This window comes from Fragaria vesca, linkage group LG2 (genome assembly GCF_000184155.1).
Source record: "Fragaria vesca subsp. vesca linkage group LG2, FraVesHawaii_1.0, whole genome shotgun sequence".
Lineage (NCBI taxonomy): Eukaryota > Viridiplantae > Streptophyta > Magnoliopsida > Rosales > Rosaceae > Fragaria > Fragaria vesca.
The window spans coordinates 23490333-23512801 of NC_020492.1; the positions used below are offsets into that span (position 1 = coordinate 23490333).

General features: G+C 38.7%; 4 protein-coding genes across 4 annotated transcripts; all 4 read right to left on the reverse strand.

Moving 5' to 3' along the window:
- Positions 1–521: 521 nt before the first annotated feature.
- On the reverse strand, positions 522–2964 carry LOC101311831 (putative FBD-associated F-box protein At5g56410-like). The gene is made up of 4 exons (XM_004292908.1): positions 2926–2964; positions 1870–2793; positions 1645–1788; positions 522–836 (listed from the first exon to the last, which is right to left on the reverse strand). The coding sequence occupies exons 1-4, from the start codon at positions 2962–2964 to the stop codon at positions 522–524; spliced, it is 1422 nt and encodes a 473-aa protein (XP_004292956.1).
- A 549-nt stretch (positions 2965–3513) lies between these two features.
- LOC101291490 (zinc finger CCCH domain-containing protein 6-like) lies at positions 3514–8153 on the reverse strand. The gene is made up of 4 exons (XM_004291346.1): positions 7764–8153; positions 4873–5082; positions 4615–4739; positions 3514–4532 (listed from the first exon to the last, which is right to left on the reverse strand). Exons 1-4 carry the CDS (start codon positions 7815–7817, stop codon positions 3638–3640), a joined length of 1284 nt encoding a protein of 427 aa, XP_004291394.1. The 5' UTR covers positions 7818–8153; the 3' UTR covers positions 3514–3637.
- Positions 8154–9313: 1160 nt separating this feature from the next.
- On the reverse strand, positions 9314–13938 carry LOC101291785 (protein IQ-DOMAIN 32-like). The gene is made up of 6 exons (XM_004291347.1): positions 13787–13938; positions 12498–13010; positions 12234–12413; positions 11606–11668; positions 9864–11484; positions 9314–9765 (listed from the first exon to the last, which is right to left on the reverse strand). Exons 1-6 carry the CDS (start codon positions 13865–13867, stop codon positions 9746–9748), a joined length of 2478 nt encoding a protein of 825 aa, XP_004291395.1. The 5' UTR covers positions 13868–13938; the 3' UTR covers positions 9314–9745.
- A 3729-nt stretch (positions 13939–17667) lies between these two features.
- LOC101292082 (protein RCC2 homolog) lies at positions 17668–22301 on the reverse strand. The gene is made up of 16 exons (XM_004291348.1): positions 21887–22301; positions 21728–21789; positions 21550–21617; positions 21276–21397; positions 20895–21000; positions 20743–20794; positions 20425–20542; positions 20300–20330; positions 20178–20201; positions 19888–20012; positions 19301–19382; positions 18904–19026; positions 18764–18817; positions 18583–18652; positions 18464–18497; positions 17668–18262 (listed from the first exon to the last, which is right to left on the reverse strand). Exons 1-16 carry the CDS (start codon positions 22071–22073, stop codon positions 17919–17921), a joined length of 1602 nt encoding a protein of 533 aa, XP_004291396.1. The 5' UTR covers positions 22074–22301; the 3' UTR covers positions 17668–17918.
- Between the last annotated feature and the right edge of the window lie 168 nt (positions 22302–22469).

A 22469-nucleotide genomic window follows, 5' to 3' on the forward strand; every position in this document is an offset into this window, starting at 1 on the left:
TAAACGATTATTAGTTATATATACAATCAACTTTGCGAAAAAGAAAGAGATAGTCGGGCAGGACATAGACGAGAATTTTTAGCAATACAAGTTTTAGCAATACAGAAAACGAAACTTCTTATAATTTGTATAATAGTAGAAGACATGAGAATTTTTGGCAATACAAGAAAGCATGATACATTTTTAATTTTTAGTTTGTACAATAGTAAGAAATAATCAGTCAAACACTGATTACTTGTATAAGGCATAAACACATAAAAAAAAACAACACACATGGGAAGTACTCTTATTTCTTAAATAGGCAAAATGCAAAGAAGAAACTTCAGAAATACCTTTAAGGATGTAATGACTCAAGTTTATCTAGACAGAACAAAGATCACTCACGAGGAAAATGTCCAATAGTCCCAAGTCTAAACTACTCCAGATTCTCAAAAGGGCTAAAATGCGAAGACAAACTTTTTGAACGTAACAGTCCCATTGGCCTTGAACCAATGTGGCAGTCACTGATATTGAAAGCAGTGCTACAGCCTGCATATGAATTCAAAAGTAGAAGGCAGTACTAGTTCTTTAAGCTGCTGAGTAGCTTGTTTTCTTTCCTTCTTTTCTTTCCTCTCCGCAATACTTCTGCTGTTATAAGAATACCACCCTCGAACAGGATGGATAACAAGTTTTTCTAGTTCAACAGCATTCTCTATCAAGTATCTGACAAGTTCGAAATCGCTGATACGACCATGATACCCTGCCACTTCCACTACCCTAAGGTATTGACGGGAGTGTTTGGGAGCTTGCTTAATCTCCAAATCTCCAAAATAACATGAAGAGATAGTCGCAGACAACTGCATCAAGGAAACAATTTAGTGGATCGAACGAGAACCAAAAATACCAAGTTACTAACTATGTACCATATAATAAAAAGGACTAAATTTAGTTTACCCCCTCAAACTTTAAGGCTAAAATCAATTTGGTCATTGATTTTTTTTTTTTTTAAATCAAGTTGGTCCTTGTACTCTCAAACGATGTCATCTAAGTCCAAAATTTGATTTTTAGTCTAAGAATGGGTGAATTTGGTCATTGAAAAATGACATCTTTTCATCATTAGAAAGTTCGTTTGTTCTTTTTTGTAGGTTAAAAAGCTCAAACGTGGATCCCCATGTCAGCTAGCTCTAAGTCATCAAATGACGTTTTTTTAAGCCATCTTAAAATTTTGGACTTAGTTGATGATGTTTGAGAATATAAAGACCAACGTGACTAAAACAAAAAATCAGAGACCAAACTGATTTTAGCTTGAAGTTCAAGGGGTTAAACTGAATTTGATCCTAATAAAAACACTTGCATTGTGTCATCATCTCAATGGATAGTCACATACCTGCAGCAATTGGAATGAACTAAATCCAATCCCAGAAAATGTCGTACTAACATTTAGAGATTATAGATATGGTAGAATTGCCAATTAACATTATTTTACAATCAACAAGAAAACGAATGACATTACGAAATAAAAAAGACAGTAGTAAGAAAATATGCACGTCACATATGGCACCAAGCCGTACTAAGAAAAACAATCAAGGATAATCGGAGATAAAGATCCACCAAGGTACTGAAGAGCTAGAAAGATACCAAGTTAATTTTAGCAAGATTATGTACCTTCAATACAAGTTTGTGCAAATAAGGAGATGCTCTCATGAAAGAAGCCAGTTGAAGAAGACAGCTATGGTCACGTTCCTTCAATCCTAGTTCCAAATGCTTGAGATTTACATATGTAGGAAATACATGTTCATCATTGTTTAGCTGAAAACCAAAAGGGATAAGGCCCTAACATAATCCAACAAAAGGAAATCAAAACCAACACATATAACTGATAGAACTAACCACAAATTTGCTCAGTCTGAAAACCTCTAGCTGAGAAAGCTGAGAATCACACTGTCCAACTGAAAGTCGACGGGAAGAAATGGAGACCTCAACAAGCTGTGGCACATTCCTAAGCAGCAACTTAATCTCCTCCCCACCATAACTAAACGAAACAAGGTTTACATCACAAATCTCAATGCTCGCAAGACCGGAATGTTCATGTATGTTTAAGTATTTCAAGACAATCGATGGACCGGTGACTTTAAAACTATGCAACCTCACATGGCCAACCACTGTTAATCGCTCAAGAACAGGGCAGTGAGACAATAAGAACTCCAGAACTCGTTCAGTAAGTCCTGTAACATACCTGAAATCTAAAGCTCTGAGGTACTTCGAGCCACTGAATGCACTAATACAACAATTATGAGGTTTATAGAACAAGTGATTCACAGGGTCTGCTATGTCCACATTTAAAAGTTGGTACGAATGGGGAAAAGTAATAAAATCCGCTTTGATCTCGTTTGCACCACGCAAAACCCTGTCTTTATAAATGAGCAACTCAAAGCGTTGGACTCTGTTTTCCAATGCGAATCGAACCCATGAATAAATGGAACTGTCAAACTTGGGATTATTATTTATTTCGGCATAAACCCTGAGCAGTTTGATAGTTGAGCCTCTATGTTGTTTCACTACACTATTCACCCAATTCAAGTACCTATCAAGTTCCGACTCTATTTCTACTCGTCTGAATGAACGCAGTCGGAAAAGAACATCATGGTGAAAATCGAGAGTGGTAACGAAGGTCCAGATATGGCGCCATCGAGTAGACAGAACACTCGTAGCTGCTGCTTCCTTTAGGTTCAACAGAGACACTATACTAACTAGAAGATCATTTGGCAATGCACTGATTCTGTCCACCGCTACCACCAAGTTTTGCACATCCTCCTAAAAATATAAACCGTAGAAGAACCAAAATGACAAAATCATGAAACCAAATTATTAGCGATCAAAGAGCACTGTGATCGCTCGGAAAAACCATGCAAACTTTGACATATAGATCTTGGGCTTAAGGTTTACCTCCTCAGGCTGAGCAACGTGAGAAGCTCTATAGGACATGGAGTCCGCCGTCAAAGTTGAGATCACTCTCCGTCTCCCACAAGGAAAAGGAGTGGTTTGAGGTTTGAGTTTTCCGATACGAATTTGAGGGTTCGTTGCGAGGAAGCTAAACACTGATAATGACGTCCCAAACTCCCAATACAAGAGAATAAGAAACCTAATGGGCCTTAAGTTGGAAGCTCTTTGCTGATATGTGGGCTCACCTTTGGGCCTGGCGAGTGATACAATGAAAGTAAGTAGTGTTGGTTCATTTCCAAAAAAAAGGTAGTGTTGGTCATGAGAAACTGAGAATGTCTGAAGACAGAAAATATCAGTTGGTCACCCACCTTCGTCCCTTTTGATTTGAAGCAACCATCAGTGTTCAGAGAGCTTGATATTCAATTGTACTCACTACTATCGTCTCAAACAGTGATGATATACATGGAATAGAAAGGTAGCACTAACATGGTAAGAGGAAAACCATAACGATAGTCAGGACATACAATTGTAAACTAGAAGGAAGAAGAGAGATGAAACCGATGCCAAATGTGACGGAACAAATGTATGGCTGCCGCAAACGATAAGAGTATGATAATAAATTAAACCAATTTTGACAGAACCAAATCTGAAAGAAAGTTGAGCCACACTAAAGGCTCTTCATTCGGAAGGGAAAAATGTACATACAAGCACTACATTAGCTACTTATCTCCCTATCGAATTTCATTCTCTTACTACTCTGCACCTCAGGGACACGACTACCCTGCTGTTGAAAAGACGCATCATGTTGGAATGAACAGTTTGCTCCATGGCGGCATCCCCTCGAACTATTGAAATATATGCAAGGCTTCATAATCTTAGGCTTTGGATCTCTTGATTTGTAACCATTAAAGGATTCTTGGTTTCCTGGGTGACTACGATGATTGCTGAATGGTGGAAAGGAGTCATGTCTATCCCCTCCATGTTGTTGAATCAAGCTTTTATAATAGTTGATATCCTTTGCTGGTGGTCCAACAGCTGGTGAGGAAGAAACTGGAACAGTTGATAACAAAGATGGATCAGAAAGATGTCCCATTCCACCCATATTTGCTTGAGGATAAAAATGTCCACTTGATGGAGCGGTTGACAAAGGTGTGATACTTTCTGCGTTATTGATGTGAAGAGGGATTGGATCTGATGAACTCATGGATGGTGATCTAGTCACTGCCTGTGGATCTGTAACTAATTTCTCAATCATCTTTGGGTTGCTCAGAATCTTAATCAGCAATTCATGGTCAATGTTTCCTTGCTCATTGTTGCCATTCATGATTGCACCAAGGGCAGCAGCTACGACATTCGGTTCTAACCCTATAGGGGTCCCAGCTGTTGGCTTGTTAGAGGCCATGAGATCCCTATTACTAGCTGCATTGCTTTGAGATTGGGCAGGAGTTCCATGCATTGATAGGAAGGATGGTGAACTTGTGGGAATCTTAAATGGCACCATCAATTCAGATGATGTAGCAATTGCTACATCTTCCTCCTCAATAGGAGTAATAGGTATCGAAAGAGGTTGTACATCATTGTGACTAGACTCCTCCACATCTATAAAGGGGCTGCATGGAAAAGAATGACAAGTGGGTTAGTTCAACGGTGGGGAAATCCATGCCACAAGAAGATAAAAAGTAAGAACCGAACTTGGGAGGAATAGCAGACGGTCGTGGATAAACTGCTTCCAGTACTCGTAACTCTCTCTGATTTTCACTCTCCACCTCTTTGCTTTCTTCCCCAGCAACAACTTGCCAAGCAAAGTTCAGTACAACCTGTGAAAAACTAGTATTATGTATCAAGAATCTCAAAATGAATTCAATGCCCTAAATATTACCGACACCGCAAGGTAAATGATCAAGATTAAAAAAAAAAAAAAAAAAACTCAATACAAGAGTTCATGTTTACCCTTGGAGGGGTTTTCCATCTAATTAGAGGAATTTGAGACAAGTCAATCTGTAGCTGATTTGATGGATGAGCACTCTCAAAACCAGGGGGCAGATTGTCATCAGAGCCTGTTCCAGATGAATGTGACAACCATGATGTCTTTGCCTGGAGGTGATCTTGAGCACTCAACCCAACTTGTGATGGAGATTCTTCCAACAGAAACAACTTAACCTGCATAAGAAATGGTAAAGAAGCTTAGTACAGACTGTACCGTATCTGTTTACAATACTTTTAAAATCATCAGGCCTTAGCATCATTCTTTATTCACTCCTTCACAATATGCACAAGCAAACTGAACCGATGACTAAAAGTTTTAAGCAAACTGTAAACATCCAAGTGGGAAGAAAAAGGATCAGAACGAAAGAGAAGGTAATGCAAAGTTATAAAACTACAGAATGCTGTAACCAGAAACAAACTATACCATTATAACATGCATCACTCAAGTAGTTCTCAAAAGAAAAGAAGGTGATTTCATTCCTAACATACAAATCTCTCAACTCAACAGTGGTGGAAAAGATTTGCATATAAACTTGATAGAGATTTGCAGAACTACTATAGGCCAATAAACCAGACACCATGCCTTCCCATTTATAGCAAGAGATAACCAACTGCTCAACTATAGTATGTGATAGTTCAGTGAAAACATGGTCACTGACTGCAGACTTAGACAGACAGAAGTGGCTGATTTATTACATTACATTCCTAAGCAACAAGACAATGTTATAAGCTAGATATTGCATTCTCAACTTCCCTCATGACATTTGGCATCTCAAAACAGAAATGCCAAAAATGAATCTAGATGTCAAGTTTCACACTTCACCCTGGCATAATTCAAAGCTCTTCCACAGAAGTAAAGATCTGACACCTAACAACATTCAGAAATCAGCATTCTTTCAGCCATGATAGAAATAAAAGAAGCAAAACTATAATGACATAGAAGTGCCAGAGGTCTCTACCACAAGTCCAATGGTAGATAGGTGAGGTTAAGGAAAGGATCAATGGACATGCTGTGAGAAGTTCACTTGGAGAATGGGGCTTAATGGCTCATTTAGCTTTATCCATTACTGATAAGTATACCTTACATCCAAATTATTCTTTGAAAACCTCAATCCAGACCCTGCATCTCTCATGTATGACATTAATTAACTCATGGGTACAACAAAAACTTGAACCCACTCAAGAGTAGAGACGCATCGACTTTTGCGTTTCCGGGAAGGTTATATTCACACTAATTGGACTGCCAACCAAGATCCAAATGACCTTTTGCTTTCTTAGTTTTGCATGCCTCAGCAGTGAATGCGGAAGTTAACACTACGATTTTGCCCTCCCAAGTTGGAAGCGGCTCAAGTGTTGGACTCATTCTCCTCTTCAAACAAAAAAGAAAAGAAACAATTTTAGAAACAGAGCGCTTCCGAGTTAAATTCAATCCATGCTAACGAATGGCCATTAACTTTTCTAACAAAAAGAACCAAAGAAACTGAACCAAAAAAAAAAAAAAAACTTAGAAGATCCCAAGCACAATATTTATTTATTTTTCTACAAATTTGTTTCTGCCTTCTCAAACATTTAGCATCTAATAGAACTGAAACTAAAGAAACTTCAAGACAGAAAGACAGAGAACCATTCAAGGAAGCAACAACAGCTTAGACTCAATAAACCATATAAAACGAGAAATGCAGATTTCATGACATATGGATATATCATGTGTGAAAAAATATTCCCACAATAAAACCAGCAAAGAACCTGACTACTTTGTGGTGCCACACTGAAATGGGATGCCAATAGCAAAAGAAACACAAAATAGAACAAGAATTGGCTACTTATCAATGAAGGTAATCAACAACAACGTAGGAAATGTGAAGACACATCAGGCCGTCTTCTGTCCACAGGAAATCAGTGTACTTCTCAAAGAGAACACTTCCTCAGTTTCATTGCATAAGACCACATTGCACTTATATCATCATTAATATACTTTTTTCCCTCTGCATAGCCAATTATTAATCTTCTCAAGCTCCTTCAAATTTCATAACATGAATTTGTAATCTGCTTTATGTTTGACTATACTCACCATTGCATATGCTAATCTGTTTAAAATTATACTGAATGGCTATCTTCAAAACGTCTCCAGAAATGGTTTCACTGCTAACATTTTGCAGATAAGAGTGAAGTTCTATCTACTCTCATTTATAGTCAAATTCTTCTTCATGAGTTGCTAATATTTCTAGACGTTTAAGCCACCTTGTTCCAATGTTCATCGTCCCTCTAATCCAATTGCCTTTAGCACTATGACAATTGACTATTTCATTAAAACCCCCGGATGACAAACTCGTTTCAATTAAAGAAAATCGAAATATAGATGTTTTGTCGCCCCATCTAAGAACTTCAAATAAGCAAGAAATAAGTCAAATAATACATGAGATCTGAGCTCCAGAGTGAATTCAGCGTCATTGAAAAGGTTTATGTTCATAGTCTTCTGACTTATAAATTACAGCCTCAATCAGAGAACACCTCTACAACACTACAGATTCACATGCAAAGCCACTCAAACTGAACCACTTCAATCTGACCATAACAATCAGCAAAAAGGGCACTTTTTCTACAAACTTTCTTCAGTTACCAAATTCATTCATGCAAATATTGCGAAACAACAACGTGCTCGCATAGAAATCATAAATCACAGTCATAAGAAACCAAATAACACAAATCATGCCAAACCAATCAATACAAGCACAAAATAAAACTAAGTACAAAACTTTCACAAGCTCAGATAACTGGTTGCCGGTGTTCATTTCTCACTTGCAACAACCTCAAAACCAAACAATCAATTTGGTCACTGAAATGCAACTCTTTACCTGCTGAAGATTAACATCTGAAGCCCAAGTAACCCGTTTCTGCAATCCCCGCATATTACGTATAATCCCAAGAACCCCTTCTTTTCCGGCTCCAATTCCCAGTCTTTAGTTTATCAGTTCCAATTTCCGGTCCGATCAAAACCTAAAAACCTCAATCTTACTCTCTCAGATTCGAAACCCCTAGTCTCTTTACTGTGTTCTCCAAATCCCTTCACAACTTGAATCTATACTAACAGACAGCCTATTAGATTAAACGCGATCCAAATTGAAGAAGCCTCTATGCTTTCAAACGCGGATCTCAATCTCAAGTTTTTGGCCTACTACCAAAACCCTAATCTGACACCAAATCCAGTCCTCTGGTTTTTTATTTGGTAATGGCCTTCTCGCCGTAACCTATATATCTCCTTCTCTCCTTTTCTATTATCGCTATTCTAATACTTTGTTTTGTTTACCACCTTTCGGTTCTTGGGCGCGTGGAGTTGCGGGTGTTTTTGGCGGTTGCGGAGGTGTAGTGTACGCGGTGGCTGTGCGAGTGGGTTTGGTTTTATTTGGTAACGGGCTGAGATTGGGCTTGACCACACCCTTTTTTCACGAGATTGACACTCTTGATTGTCCTACCAAATATTACTATTTACTGCATTGCTGCGCATCACTCTCACCTATCTGGGTTGGCCAAAACTAACAATATGACGTATACTTAGAGTTTTTGGTAAAAGAAATTTTTATTTAAAATGGCAAAAAGTTAATTTCATTAACTGTATCACCCACCCTTTCACATGTGTCAGGTGACGTACCAACAAGTCAACAACAATTTGCTTGCTATTATTTTAGTTGCTGTTGCAAAATAAGCTTAGCAAATATTCGATCCATGATAAATAAATAAATTTGAACTTTGCTCTTCTTTCTGGTTCAAGTATATACGAAGCTTCTGACGCGGTGTTTTGAGTCGTGTTGCTGGACCTATGCACCAAGAGAGGCTAATAAGGCAGCGCATATGATAGCAAGGAAAACGTTGGAGCTTGAATTCCCTACTTACTGATGGCAGATCGTTCCAGATTGGTTAATTCATATAGTTACTGCAGAGTGATATTTTTTTGTTAATGGAGTGTGGTACTCTTCTCATTTAGTGGGTGGGTTTAAGAATGCCTACTTACTGGTGGTAGATCATTCTAGATTGGTTAGTTCATATAGTTACTGCAAAGTGATATTCTTTTGTTAGTGGAGTGTGGTACTCTTCTCATTTAGTGGGTGGGGTTTAAGAATGCCACTATTAACTCTTTGATGTAATATTTTTCCAAGCAATAAAATTTGCTCTTTGATAAATAAATAAAAAGTATATACGTAGGTTAGGGTTACTATGGAAAATCTTTGCATTTTATGGAACTACGGAAGTGTAAGATTTGTAATTTGTAATTGCTTCGGTAACATGAATGATGCTATATCGTAGTTAAAATCGACATGAAGAGTTGAGTGACGTGATAGAATTCCGGTAGATCATCACTGCCGTGGAAATGCTAAGAAAGCAAAGGAAATGACACACCAAAAGCTTTCGAAACTTACACCAAAAATAAGGCAAAATGAGTAGAGAAATTCAATTTTATTACAATAAACACCTAGCGAAAAGCTTTCAAATGCTTTTCACTTTGTATATAGTGCCTCAAACTTCGGCCATAACCAAGCTTAATCATCTGTACCAAACCCAAACAATATCACACGCAGATTTGTACCATTTGGAACAAGTTACAGAAAAAAAAAATAGAGAACAATAGCAGCAGTAGCAGAAAAGGAAAGAAAAAATGTACATGGAAACCTCGCTCAGTTCCAAATATTTATAGAACTCCAGTAACTAGCCTGGGTTAACTAAGGAGCTATCCAAGCGGAAAAACTAGCTACCAGTCAAGTAATCAACAGACTCCAAATTTCCAGTTAACAGATTTGGTCGTCTGCCACCATTGTCTTTCATGTCTGATAACTTCAATTCTTCACCTCTGCCATTTTCTCTCTGAAAATAACAGAAATCAAGCGGTAAGACATGTAGTCCCATGTTAAATGTGAATGTACAGACATTTTTTTAGGGATTATTATGAGAAGTAAGCATACCTGTTATCTTTGCACCCGGCTGTGCCTGAGCCTGAGACATGGACCGTTGGATGCGAGGAGATCCCTGCCTTCCATTCACACCAGGTAGGGAATGTCTCTTCTTGATGTAAATCTCCCTGTCTTGCACATCTGGACTCGATCTGGGGGAGGTAGTTGGTTGAAGCTTTGCTCTAGCTGACTCTGTGACTTGCATGAAACGGGGGATAGAATTACTGCTGCTGCTATCTCTTGGCTCTTGATCAGCCTGATCAGGTTTAGTTGAACCAAATGAATTGCGTCTCTTCCCATTCCTATGATCTTTACTTGATCCAGAATCATGATTTGGATTAGAAGGCGATTTCTTTCCTGCAGACAGTGACATACGTTTTTTATTGGATCCACTCTTGTCAGCTTTGCTCCCTTTCGCTTTCACTGATATCAGACTAGAAGGTGTCCCTTGTTGTGATTCAGGGACAGTCAAATGGCTTCTTGGAGAGGCTTCTGGGGATGACCCATATGCTTGCATACTTGCTGCAGTGTCATCCTGTTCTCTCTGTACGTCAGATGTGGTTCTCTCTGGCTTTGACTCTGTTTGTGGGGAGACCATAGCAACCTCAGTATTCATGGTTTCACCATTGACAACATCAGTTTTCTCTGGTTCTGCAACAGCGTTACATAAGTTGGAGACTGGGGTTTCAGGGAAATCCTTAGTTTCAACATCAATGTTTGTTGTATTGTTTGGACTGCAAATCCTTTCCTCCGGGACTTTCACATCATGGTCATGGTCATGCTCCGCTCCGATATCAGACCTATCGGGCGAATCAAGAGTTGAAGAGATAGAGATTTCGGTCCCACACTCAGAACCACCCACCTGAACTTGTGATCCATGAGGGACGACTGGATTCTCTGCTACACTTGGCTCCTTTTCTCTGACTTCACTATCAACCTCAGAAGAGAATGTGTCCCTCTGTGATTCAACTCCAGAAGTATCCTGAAGAGATGAACCGATCGTCGTAGCTGAATCGGTTGTTGAAGTCAGCCCTGCAAATTTCGACTGAGCAGCAATAAATGCAGGATTAGTCACCTTCCTGGATCCAAATACTGATTTCTTTCCATCAGTTTCCAGTAGTTCTGTGGCAGATCTTTTCATAGAACGTTTAGGTTGTTCAGTTTCGATTACAGGTTTCGCAGATAAAGCTTTGAACACCATGGTAGAATCTGCGTCTGATAGATTTATTTCTACTGCGGTCTCTTTCACAGCAGACGTACTGGTGTTCTCCAACTGAGGCTCTTCATTATTGTCTCTCACAGTATTAGAGATAGAATGGCTTGCCTGAAAGTTCAGATTGTCGGCATCATAAGTAATCAGACTTTCTTCACTTTCAGAAAGAGCAGTTGATTCTTTTATGCTGGAATTTGATTCTTCCATCTCACAATAATGAATTTTAGATTCAAGTGGAGACTCAGAAATTTCTTCCTCTTCTGTTTCCTGTTGCTCTACCATTGTCACGGCTTCATTTAAATGTGGAGTATCCTTTGTTGAGACTGCCATCCACATTTCGAGCCATTTCCAAGCAGAATCAGGCTTAGAAGGATCACACTTAATATGAATAGGTTGGTTCTTCGGTGTTGATTCTAAGAGCTTTAGTTGAAAAAAAAAAAAAATCAAATCAAATCAAATCAAATTAGTTGGGACAATTAAAGGTACAATAGACAATTCTGAAACACATGCAAAACATATGAAAAAAATATGCCAAGTATACCTGCCGGGCAAAGCTATTGCTGAGTAGCTTTTCAATGGAAATATAGGTTACATTTGCCTTCTTCTGAAACACAAAAACACAAAAAAGTATGGAGTCAGAATTTCAGCTAACAAACTGTCTACAAAGTACATTCCACAGCTAATTTTCCAGATGAAAGTAATAACTAATGGCAATAAAAATAAAAATACTATAGCAATTTAGTAAATTAGGGATACATATCTACATTACAGTAGCATTTCCAATATTCAACTTAGTTGAGATTAAAAAAAATTAATCAAGACAAATTTCAGTTAGGCATTTATATATTAAAATTCACGCAATCCCTCCACAGCCTTTCTTTCAGAGGTTGAATGCAGCTGTGATATGGGAAACATGTATCTCTTTCTCATATAGTGCCGTAGACTTTTTGATCAAATAAATCAGAATAGAGTTTTGCTTTTCATGAGTGGGGTTGATAAATCCTACTTAGAGTTGTTCCTATCAACTGACAATGGATGGTTGAAAAAGGTTATGAGCAGTATATAAATAAATACTGCCAACTATCATAACAAGATCACAGAAGGCAACGTAATATTTGGATGACAACCCCTTGTAGATCATTATACTAGTTTGAATCAAGTGGTATTACCGAGGTTTTTGAACTACGGTTATCCTTCTGAAGAGATTGACGAGCGCGAATAAGGGCTTGCATTTTGACAATGGCTTGAACACAGCGTAAAGTTCCAACAGCATGCCTACGCACCAAATGCCCGCGGACAGCAGCTTGCAACTTAACTACATTTTCCAGCTCCTGCGGTGATCTTTGGGCCTGTGCAAATAATTTGAATAAAGACTTCAGTTGGAGTGCTAACAACTTGAAACTTAAAATTCATTCACCTGAAAGAAAACTTACCAATGATCCTCTGACAGCAGTCTGGACAGCAACAACAGCAGACTCATCCAGTTTGTCATCAACCTCGCTTTGATCTTCCAGCCTGTCATCAACCACGCTTTGATCTTCCAGTTTGTCATCAACCTTGCTTTGATCTTCCAGTTTATCATCAACCTTGCTTTGACCTTCCAGTTTGACATCGACCTTGCTTTGATCTGCCAGTTTGACATCAAAGTTGCTTTGATCATCCAGTTTGTCATCAACCTTGCTTTGATTTTCGGAGGCATTTTCAGTTGCAGAAACTCGTGGGTCCTCATGAGCTAACAATCGTGGTTTCTCATCGGTGCATTGTATTACAGAAACTTTCTCTGGAACAGTCGTGCTAACTGGTGATTCAAAAGCAAGAGGGGCAGATTCTGGGCTCTTCTCATTTCCTGAAGCGGGGGTTTCAGTGATCGCAGTGTTGCTCAGTACTCGATGCCGTGCAGACCTCTTACGGAAACTCCAGCCTCGTTTGTCACTTGAACCCTTGCTCTAGAATGAAACCAAAAGAGTATTGAGCAATACACTTATGCAGAAATTACCTCAAAAAGCATGGGACCTCAAGGTACCAAAATGAGTCAAAATCATAAGATCACAAAATCAATGCCGATTATTATCAATATACTAGATAAATTTGAACAATAACCTCATGGAACCTCCCTACTCGCAAGTTGAAAAACTAACATACTTCCATAAAACTGGACACGATCACCTAAGATCATATCATTCCATAACAAACATTGAACAAGGCCAAAATCCTCAAACAAACCGATATTCACTATCAAATTATTCAAATCTTGTCCTGTTAACACACGCGTCAATGTCTCAAAATCATAGCAACAAATCTGTCAATGAACTACCTCCTTCAGTTACACAAATACAATCAGCAATTCACCTTCATCCCCATTATTAAATCCACACGGCAGTTACGACCAACCGAATTTCCTTCCATGTTACCTGCTACTTAAACATTACAACAAACAGAGAAATCGAATCCTGCCCGTATCGAATCAGCACAAGTCACACACTAGTCAATAACAGATCCAACTTCTTAGATCTTACTACAGCAACTCTTCAATGCTCAAATTTTCACCGCATCTCAAACTTACATTAATCCAAACACACTCAAAGTCACAGAACCTCATAAACTCGTGTTTTACAGTTTCAATGCATATCAGAAACTAAAAAAAACAAAACCCTACCAATCGAATCAAAGAGAACAAAAAAAGACCAAACATAACTGAAAGAGTGAGGAACCAATCAGATACCTCGGAAACATCGAGATCGTCTTTGTCCGCTGAATCGTTGCCGCATGTGATAATCTTGAAGCATGAGTTCGGTTTCCCCATTGTGTTTGTTTCTCGCTCTCTCTAAAGTGACTGTGTTTCTCTCTCTACGAGACAAAACCGCCTTGTGTTGTGGGAATGTGGCAAATGCAGAGCAGGGAGCTTAAGGAGCACGGACCCCAACACACTCCTTAAATATAGCTTACTCTTTTATCTGGAGTCCGCCATTTTATCAGGTCCGTTGCGCCATTTAACGGCGTTCTGCTCTGGAGCGACTAAAATATATTTATCGGAAATTGAAAAGTTAAAGAAAAGCTGTCAGATCTCTCTCTCTCTCTCACCTTTTTTTATTTTATTTCCAAAGAAAAAACTACTGGAAATTGAAAATATCGCCATTGATCACCTTGCTCCCGAGAAATTGGAATTAGTGGTTGTAAATTGTAATTAACAAAAAAATCATATTGGTTTTTTGGTTAATTTATTTGATAACACTCCAAAATTGGCTGATTTCGTCAATCCTATCCTAATTATGCTTTTTTTGGTAATGAACCAATGATTGATACATATTTAGGGTCAGAGAGTTGGACTAGGAAGCATTATGATCAGAGGTGGGTCGGAATTCGGAAATAATAGAGCTTATGCTAGTTGACCAACCTCTAATGATGTTCTTTTCTATTGCAAACTACCTATAAACATGATGACCATGAATGATTGAGTTTTCCGTCATGAGATTACAACTCTAAGCAATCTAATTGTAAAGGAGGTCCAAATTTTTTAACCAAAAAAAAAAAAATTGTAAAGGAGGTATTGTATGTAGGTTATATATTTTTTGATAATTTTAATACATTATGTTACTTGATGTTAACAACCATATGTATAATTATAATAACATCACTACTATGGACAGCAGGACCGACAATAATAGCAATTTTCGTACAATCTTCACAATGTTTCATACATGTCATGATTAGGACGGATACATACCAATGACTTTCTTTTCTCAAAATAAAACATGTTGATAAAACTTAATTTAGAACAGTCAATATATTTATTCAAGGTTTCAAAAACTGCAAGAGATATAAAGCTGAATTAATTTCTCGAAACTTATGATTTTTTAATTTCATATTTTCCAACCTTATCTCAATATATGTAGTCATTTTCGCACCATAACAATAATAGGCAACACCCACACTTCATGTAAGTCATGTGTGGGTATGACTTAAAAGCCACATCTCTATTAGCCACACATAAAGTGTGGGTGTTGCCCATTATTGTTGTGGTATCGATACCCTTTCAACTCATTCATAATTTATTATCAATAACTCATCGGTTATGTTTTAAATATTAAAAACTTTATAAGTTTTATATTTTTATGAAATTTGATAGAAACATGAGTTTAATTTAATTTATTTGATCAGCTGGACAGCATTACATTGAACTGGTCCCTCATCATGTGAGTTGTACTGGATCCTGGTCCTGATGCTTAGCAAACATTTTAGATAAGCTTTGATTAGGCAAATTACTCCAAGTTTAATGTTAAATCCTAACCTAACACATGGTCCCCAGAAAAGAATCTCATGTGATATTATCACGAGAATAACGTCGCAGGCGAGATATTAGAAACGATAAAACCTACGGTGGGATTGTGGGGACCCAACCGTGGCTTTTTCTTGTGAGAGGATTAGCTAAACGACGGGGAGTAAATGAAAACGGTGTCTGAACTTAAAGGGGTTGGGAGGAGAAGAACAACAACGGACTAATCTCCTTTTTTGTTAAGTAACGCTGGCATTATAAGGATAAAATGTTAGATCCATTTATATTATGTATAGAAGCACGTCTATATCACCGTCTATATAAGTAGAGGCCTATTTTCAGTATTTGTTATATATGAGTGATGCCATTGTGATACTTTTCAATTTCAATTGATATATTAGACTCCAATCACTTCGTAGATAATAGACGCATAATTCATCCACTCAAAATGTATATTGCATAAAGAAATGACATTATCGAACATATTTGTAATGTTTTTAAATGATAGATCTGTCTTAAAAAAAAAAAAAGTGATAAATTAATCATACTCTTCGTATGACATCTAATGCACTAAGAGTCGCGAAATTTACTTTTTTGAGTTTTCTTAATATCTTACCTGGAAAATATGGTTTAAATTAAATGTGAATAGTTATTCTTCGGTTATTACCATACACAATAATGTCAAGATGTTTTGTATAAACCAACACATTTCGTTATTTAACGGGTGACAAAACTATAAAATGTATTGATATTATTGAACTCGTGTGTGAGATTCTTCTATCACGTCCACTTTCGCACAACATACACCACGCTTACTATTTAATCTAATTATCTGACTTAATCTTCTAAACTCATCAGCTTGGCAATATGAGATTGGTCCGTCGGAGAAGGCTATCATGAGTTAGTCCGGCAAACCTATCATGATTCCGTCCGTCCGACTTAAGACTTTCTCCTTATCCAGCAAACATCCGGTCACCAACTCCTGATATTTCATTTGTGATTTGTCCTCACCCCCGCGACGTTGGCGCCCAGTGATATGGACACGTGAGCACATGGGATTCTGAGTCCAAAATGTAGGCCTGTAAATCCACAATGATTTTGCTTGCACAACGAAAGTGGCATATGCCATGTTATGTTTGAGCTGCTCCCTCTGCAAAATGGGTTGCCTTGTACCTGTCCTAGTGGGGCCCCAAACAAAAGGCCTGGCTCTCTCTGATTTTGATCGATCGGATTCCGAAGTGTTCCCACGACTCGCCGTACAGTGATCGAACTTGGCTTATATATTCCGACCAATATTAGCTGACACACTCGAGGTCGTATGTACTGACCGACCTGTCCTGTAAATTATGGAAATTTACAGTAGGTAACTATTGTAGTAACTTTGTATTAGTTGTGAGGTCTCTGTCCTTGAGGATAATTTTGATAACGTAACAACGTTTTTCCCTAAACATTAAGCTTTGGAGTAGGTATGGGGGTGTTTATTAAAATTGAAAAGAATGAGGCATAGCATTTAGACAATTTTACTCTTGGATGCTAAAATGAGGTGGGTGTATAACTATTTAGGTGCAACGGCGTATGACTTTCTACCTCACGGTCTTCTTCGGGGAGAGGCTGGTGGAGCCCTATCACATGGGAGTGAGGGTGAGAGCTTCCTAGCCGATAGGACGAGGAGGATCTCAATGATGCAATGCTCTTTCCCAAGGCCATGATTGAGAAGCAATCATACTATCCAACCATCCAACCCATCCGAAATTCTCATATAATGAGTCATTTGTTAATAAGATTTTATGGAAAATAAATTCCGGAAAAAAAATATATGTTATTCTGAAAACTATAATATGTTTCATGATTGGCTCTCTTCAGAGACGGGGTATGCGTAACATTATCTCTACTTTGTTTTATCTATTAGCAAAAAAATGAAGGAAGCAAAGAGCTTTCCAAGATTCTAGTCTGGACATAAAGAGATTTCTCAGCTCCCTCCTCTTCCGGTGACGACCATTTCAATGATTTCATTAGATGTTTCCTCTCATACGGACACAAAGTTGCAACGATAATAAAAGATGGGACCTGTTAGGCTGGTCTGGCTTTAGTCTGATTCCAACAAAGCATGCTCGTATGGAGAATGGAGTACGGTGAGGACAGTATTCAGTTTCACGTTGAAAGTTAATGATGCTAAACCTGGTCACAGCTTTCCTTGATTTCAGAAGCAAATACGAGTGCTTTCTGGTCCCCTACACAGAAAATTCCAGAGCAGAATGTATCAAGCTCAAGAGCCTCAAACCATTCACTTCCCGGTCCCTGTGTTCTATGGTGTCAAATCGATACCGGCATTTCATTGGAACATTAAAAATGAGAATAAATTTACTGAAAATTCGGTACAAGCTAACACTCGCATTCTTTCTCTTCAGCCGGATTTTAAAAAATGGAGTGTAGTCCAGTGTTTTTAATCGTCAATTGAAAAGTACATGAGACGCAAACAATTGAAAAGGGCGCACATAGAGCAGCCACAATGTGATAGAGTACACTTCTCTACATTGAGAGAACAAAATTTTTCCGATTTGGGGACTGGAAAAATTGCAGTTTATGACTTGCGAGGCCTTCCCCTCTTACCGGTCTTCCCAGCTGCAGGCTTTGGGCTTTTACTTGCTGAAGGAGGGCGGCCACGTCCACGTTTTGCCCCATTACCTCGCCCTCTACCAGAAGCCTTCCCACGTTGCCTAGAATTCTTGCCGTTGACCTGTTCATCATCACTCTCCTCACTGTCATTGCCATCTTCATCTTCGTCTTCGTCTTCATCCTCATCTTCATCTTCTGACTCGGAAGACTCTTTCGCCTTCTTCCTCTTGGAATTACTAGACGCCTTAGCAACACTCTTTTTAGGAGCTGGCTTAGTAACTGGAGCCTCATTCTGTGGTTCCTCACTCCCTGCACCAAGGGCAATGCAAAAAATTAGAAACCAGGTTAAACTCATTCCTTGAGTTTGAACCAACTCTTTTTATCCAAAAATGAACTCCACAAACAAGAGCAACAAACTCTACTACTCTTCAACGACATCAAAATACCACGAATACTAAAGATACCACTAAAGACACCCATGGTTGAGTAATAACTGCATTATCAGCATACCTTCAGCAGAAGCTTTGCCATCATAAACATCAAGCTGCAAAAAGAACATGTTAGACAGCAGCATTGCTATAACCAAATGACCTCAATTAATAAGACTTTTGTGGAGACTAGAAGATTACCTGATCAAGTTGGTCCCCAATAGTTGTCCTGTCAACAATGACCATGGAATGGTTCTGGCCACATGCAACACTAGGGAGAAGAATCCTCCATCAGCATGACCAGCAGGTATAATTGAGGCTTATGGTATGACATAATAGGTGTGTAGACACTAGACAGGATACCATGGAAAAAAATACATACCTAATAACATGCATACCCTCAAGAATGTCTACTTTTTTGGGTACTGCAGAAGACCTAATAAGCCAAAGGAAAAACCCCATGTTAAGAAGGTAAAAAGTGATCAAATGACACAGAGTACCATAAATTGAGAGATCACTTACTTCTGTCCATTGGGGCCATATCCCAGCTCTCCATACTGAGCGTGGCCCCAACTTATGCAGGAAGAATCAGCACCAACGAAATGGTGCATGCCACCTGAATCCATGCAACGCAAATTCCAACCACTGCCAACAAAGATGAGGAAAATTTTCTCAGCAATTATACCAAAGCATTGAACATCTTAAATTATCAATTTGTGAATAATAAAATCCAAGCTAAGCTGATAAGAGGGGCTGAACTAGAAACAGTATCACAAGCAAGAAACAACTTCTAGAATTCAGAATAGTTCACCCCTTACCCACAGTAGAAAACAATAAAAATAAAAAAAAACAGACAAACTTTTCCAAAGCAAGCAGGAAAGCGTTACTTATTAAAAATAACTAAGAAGCAGAGCGGAACCTTAAATCCATGAGTGGTTTAGGATACATCCAGTCATCACCTGTGCTTTTAATTTTACCCCACATATACAACTGCCCTCCACCTGGAAAACAAAGATATTATATGCTCAACACATGAGAACCATATTGTAGTGGTGATAGATTGTGTGAGTTATACTTTAAAGCTGTTAATGAGATTGATTCCTGTAAAAAAGATAAATCATCAATTAAAGAATTGTACACCAAAAGGTGCTCCTACGAAGGATATTTTCTGTTAGACATGAGGTAAAGGTGCCATGGCCTTGTAAAATGCGAGTATTCAAGGTGAAAAACCTATGCTTGATGGTTAAAAGCTTCCCCTCGGGTAAGCTAAGACACTAATAAAACTATGACTAACATAGGAACAAACTGATGCAAGCAATTGACACAAAGAAGATTCATCACATACTAGTGTGGAGAACTTAATAGAGAAAATTAATCACCATGTATGAACAAATAATTTCATCCCAAGTGTCGGATCCATGGAAAATTCTCAGAATAATAAGGCTTCATTGTTGAGCAAACAAGAACCTATGAGTAGAAGAGACTTTTACAACAGTAATTGGGTACCTGCAGTACATGCCGAGTTCATTGAGCCAGCTGATATCACTGCATTAGGAGGCAGAATATTTTGCCTCTGGAAAACATCAACACGACGAGGAGTAAACTCATCCTTCTGCTCTCTATGTCCAAGCCTATAAAAACCAGTTCAGGAATCATATGACTGATGAGAGCAAAAACATGACTACATAGAGGTGATGATATAGGCATAATCCAATTCACCGATTTTTAATTAATAGTGATGATGGTATTAACAACACTTATCATCAGAATAGCAATCTGCAATATTAAGTACCAACCTTCCATAACCACCGAAGCCCCACCTAAAGTAAGAACATAGAAATTGCATGTCAGAGATCAATGATACTGGCAAAATGCTTCAAATTTGGAGTGGAAGGTCATGCCATTTAGAAATACTTACGTATATACATAGCCGTTAGCATCCACTGCCACTGTAATAACAAACGAACTAAGTAATTAAACGGGGAACACATAATTACACAATCACAGAGGAGCAAATAGCAATAGGGCAGGCATCATAATGACCTGTATGGTTTGTTCCACAGGCGACTTTCACAATGGTTTCCCCAGCTAGAGAAGCTATTGCTTTAGGGCGTGGTTGAGCTTCATAAGCAAGCCTCACTGAGCTGTCTTTAGTGTTATACTGCAAGAAAATCCAACATTTATCTCTGTTAAATTAATACCACTAGCAGAGAAGGGATATGCAGTAAATAAATTTGCCATATTAAACTTAAGAAAATAAATAACAGGGAACATTCACGAAAGGCAGCATTGTCCCAAGATAATACGAAGCATAGAATATATTTCTGAGTAGCACAACAGCACAATAATCACTCAGAATACCTCATTATCTGTTCCATGGCCCAGTTGCCCATACTGTGGAAGACCTGCAGTTCTGGAAACCAAGATAAAGTTTGTGATTCAGCCAGTAATCATACTAGATTGAGACCAACCAATTAATTGACATATTAAGAAACTCAAGTGCATCACCATACAGGATAGAGGCTCCTTCAACTGAAGATAACCAAACAGTGAAGTCACCGCCACAGGTAGCCTTTTTAACATCAGAAACTTGACAGCGAACAGGGGATGCCTCAATTTCTACGCAAGACAAAAGAAGCATGTAACCACCAAGGATGTTAGTCTCACACAGATAAATTGTCAAAGATTGAAAGGGTTATGTCAAGTACACTAAAGAGCCATGAAAGTAATGGCGTGTACAAGCATTTATCCCGTTATAACGGTCACTCTGTTGTTCATCTCCCAACACATTATATATTCATCCACAAAAAACAAGTGTAGCAAACAATTTCTCATCAGGTTCTTGTTGCAAGATCAAAGACTTCATCAAACCAACTTTACAAAGAACAACCAACCATTTTTCACTGAACCAGAACCCAGCTGTCCGTGCTTATTCCAGCCAAAGGCCAGAGAATGGCCATCCTCCGTAACCACAACTGTATGACTCCTCCCTGATCCAGCTCCAACAATTTTGTACCTACACATCAATTTCAAGAATTACTCGATACTTCTTCAACCATGACGAAATCACAATTCACAATGTGGCAGTACAATCAAAGCATTCCATCACTATAACCTTTAAAACTAACTCAGGACCAGTCATTCCAATTCAATTCACCAGAAACATACTTTGAAAGTTCAGACACTACAGTCGGCCTATCTCGCTGAAGCGTATCTCCATGGCCCAGCTGCCCCTTCTGCACAACGATAACCTCATTCATGAATACAAACACCACTAAAAAAAAAAATAAGCAACAAAATCGAGAAATCCGACTACATTCATCAACAAATCAAAATTCAATCATGCCTCATTTCGTCCCCAGGTATAGCACCGCCCTTCCACATCCAATGCCACACAATGACACGAAGCTAAAATCAAACATTCAAACCAAAATCAACACATCATCATTTTCCAAATCCGAAATCAAACCCAACCAAATCACACCCAGTTGAGAGAATTAGTTACCGCAGCCGGAGGCGATGTACCGGATATTAATGCCGACGAGAGGCCGGAGGCGAGTCGGAGAGACCAAATTACCCTCGACGGCGCCTTTGCGGCGACCAACGATATCCCAAGAAGTACCGCCGCAGAACAAAATCTCTCCCGATTTCTCAGCTTCCTCGACCTTCTTCTCCGCCTCGACCGCAGACATTGCAGGTCAAACTCCGGCGGGTCAAACTCAACTCACAGACAACCGGAGCGGCGGATCTAACGGCTAGTTTTCAAAAAGCGGAGCCCAATGAACGGTTGGGAAGATTGGCGGGAAATGGAGGGAAACGGTAACGGCTAGTTTGAGGAGAGATCGATGGGGGAGGGAATTTAGGGTTTGGGAGTCTGGACGGAAACGATGAAGATGAAAGAGAGAGAGAGAGAGAAGAATGGAAACCCTAAAATTCAAGTGGGAGAAATGAAATATTATAAGGACGAATTGGTTGGGTTTCACGAGAACAGGGACCGATTTTTAATATAAAGCTAAAAGCGCCATGTAGATAAATCTTTAATTTCCTCTGATATTCTCATTCTGCCTTTTCTTAGATTTTTGTCAATT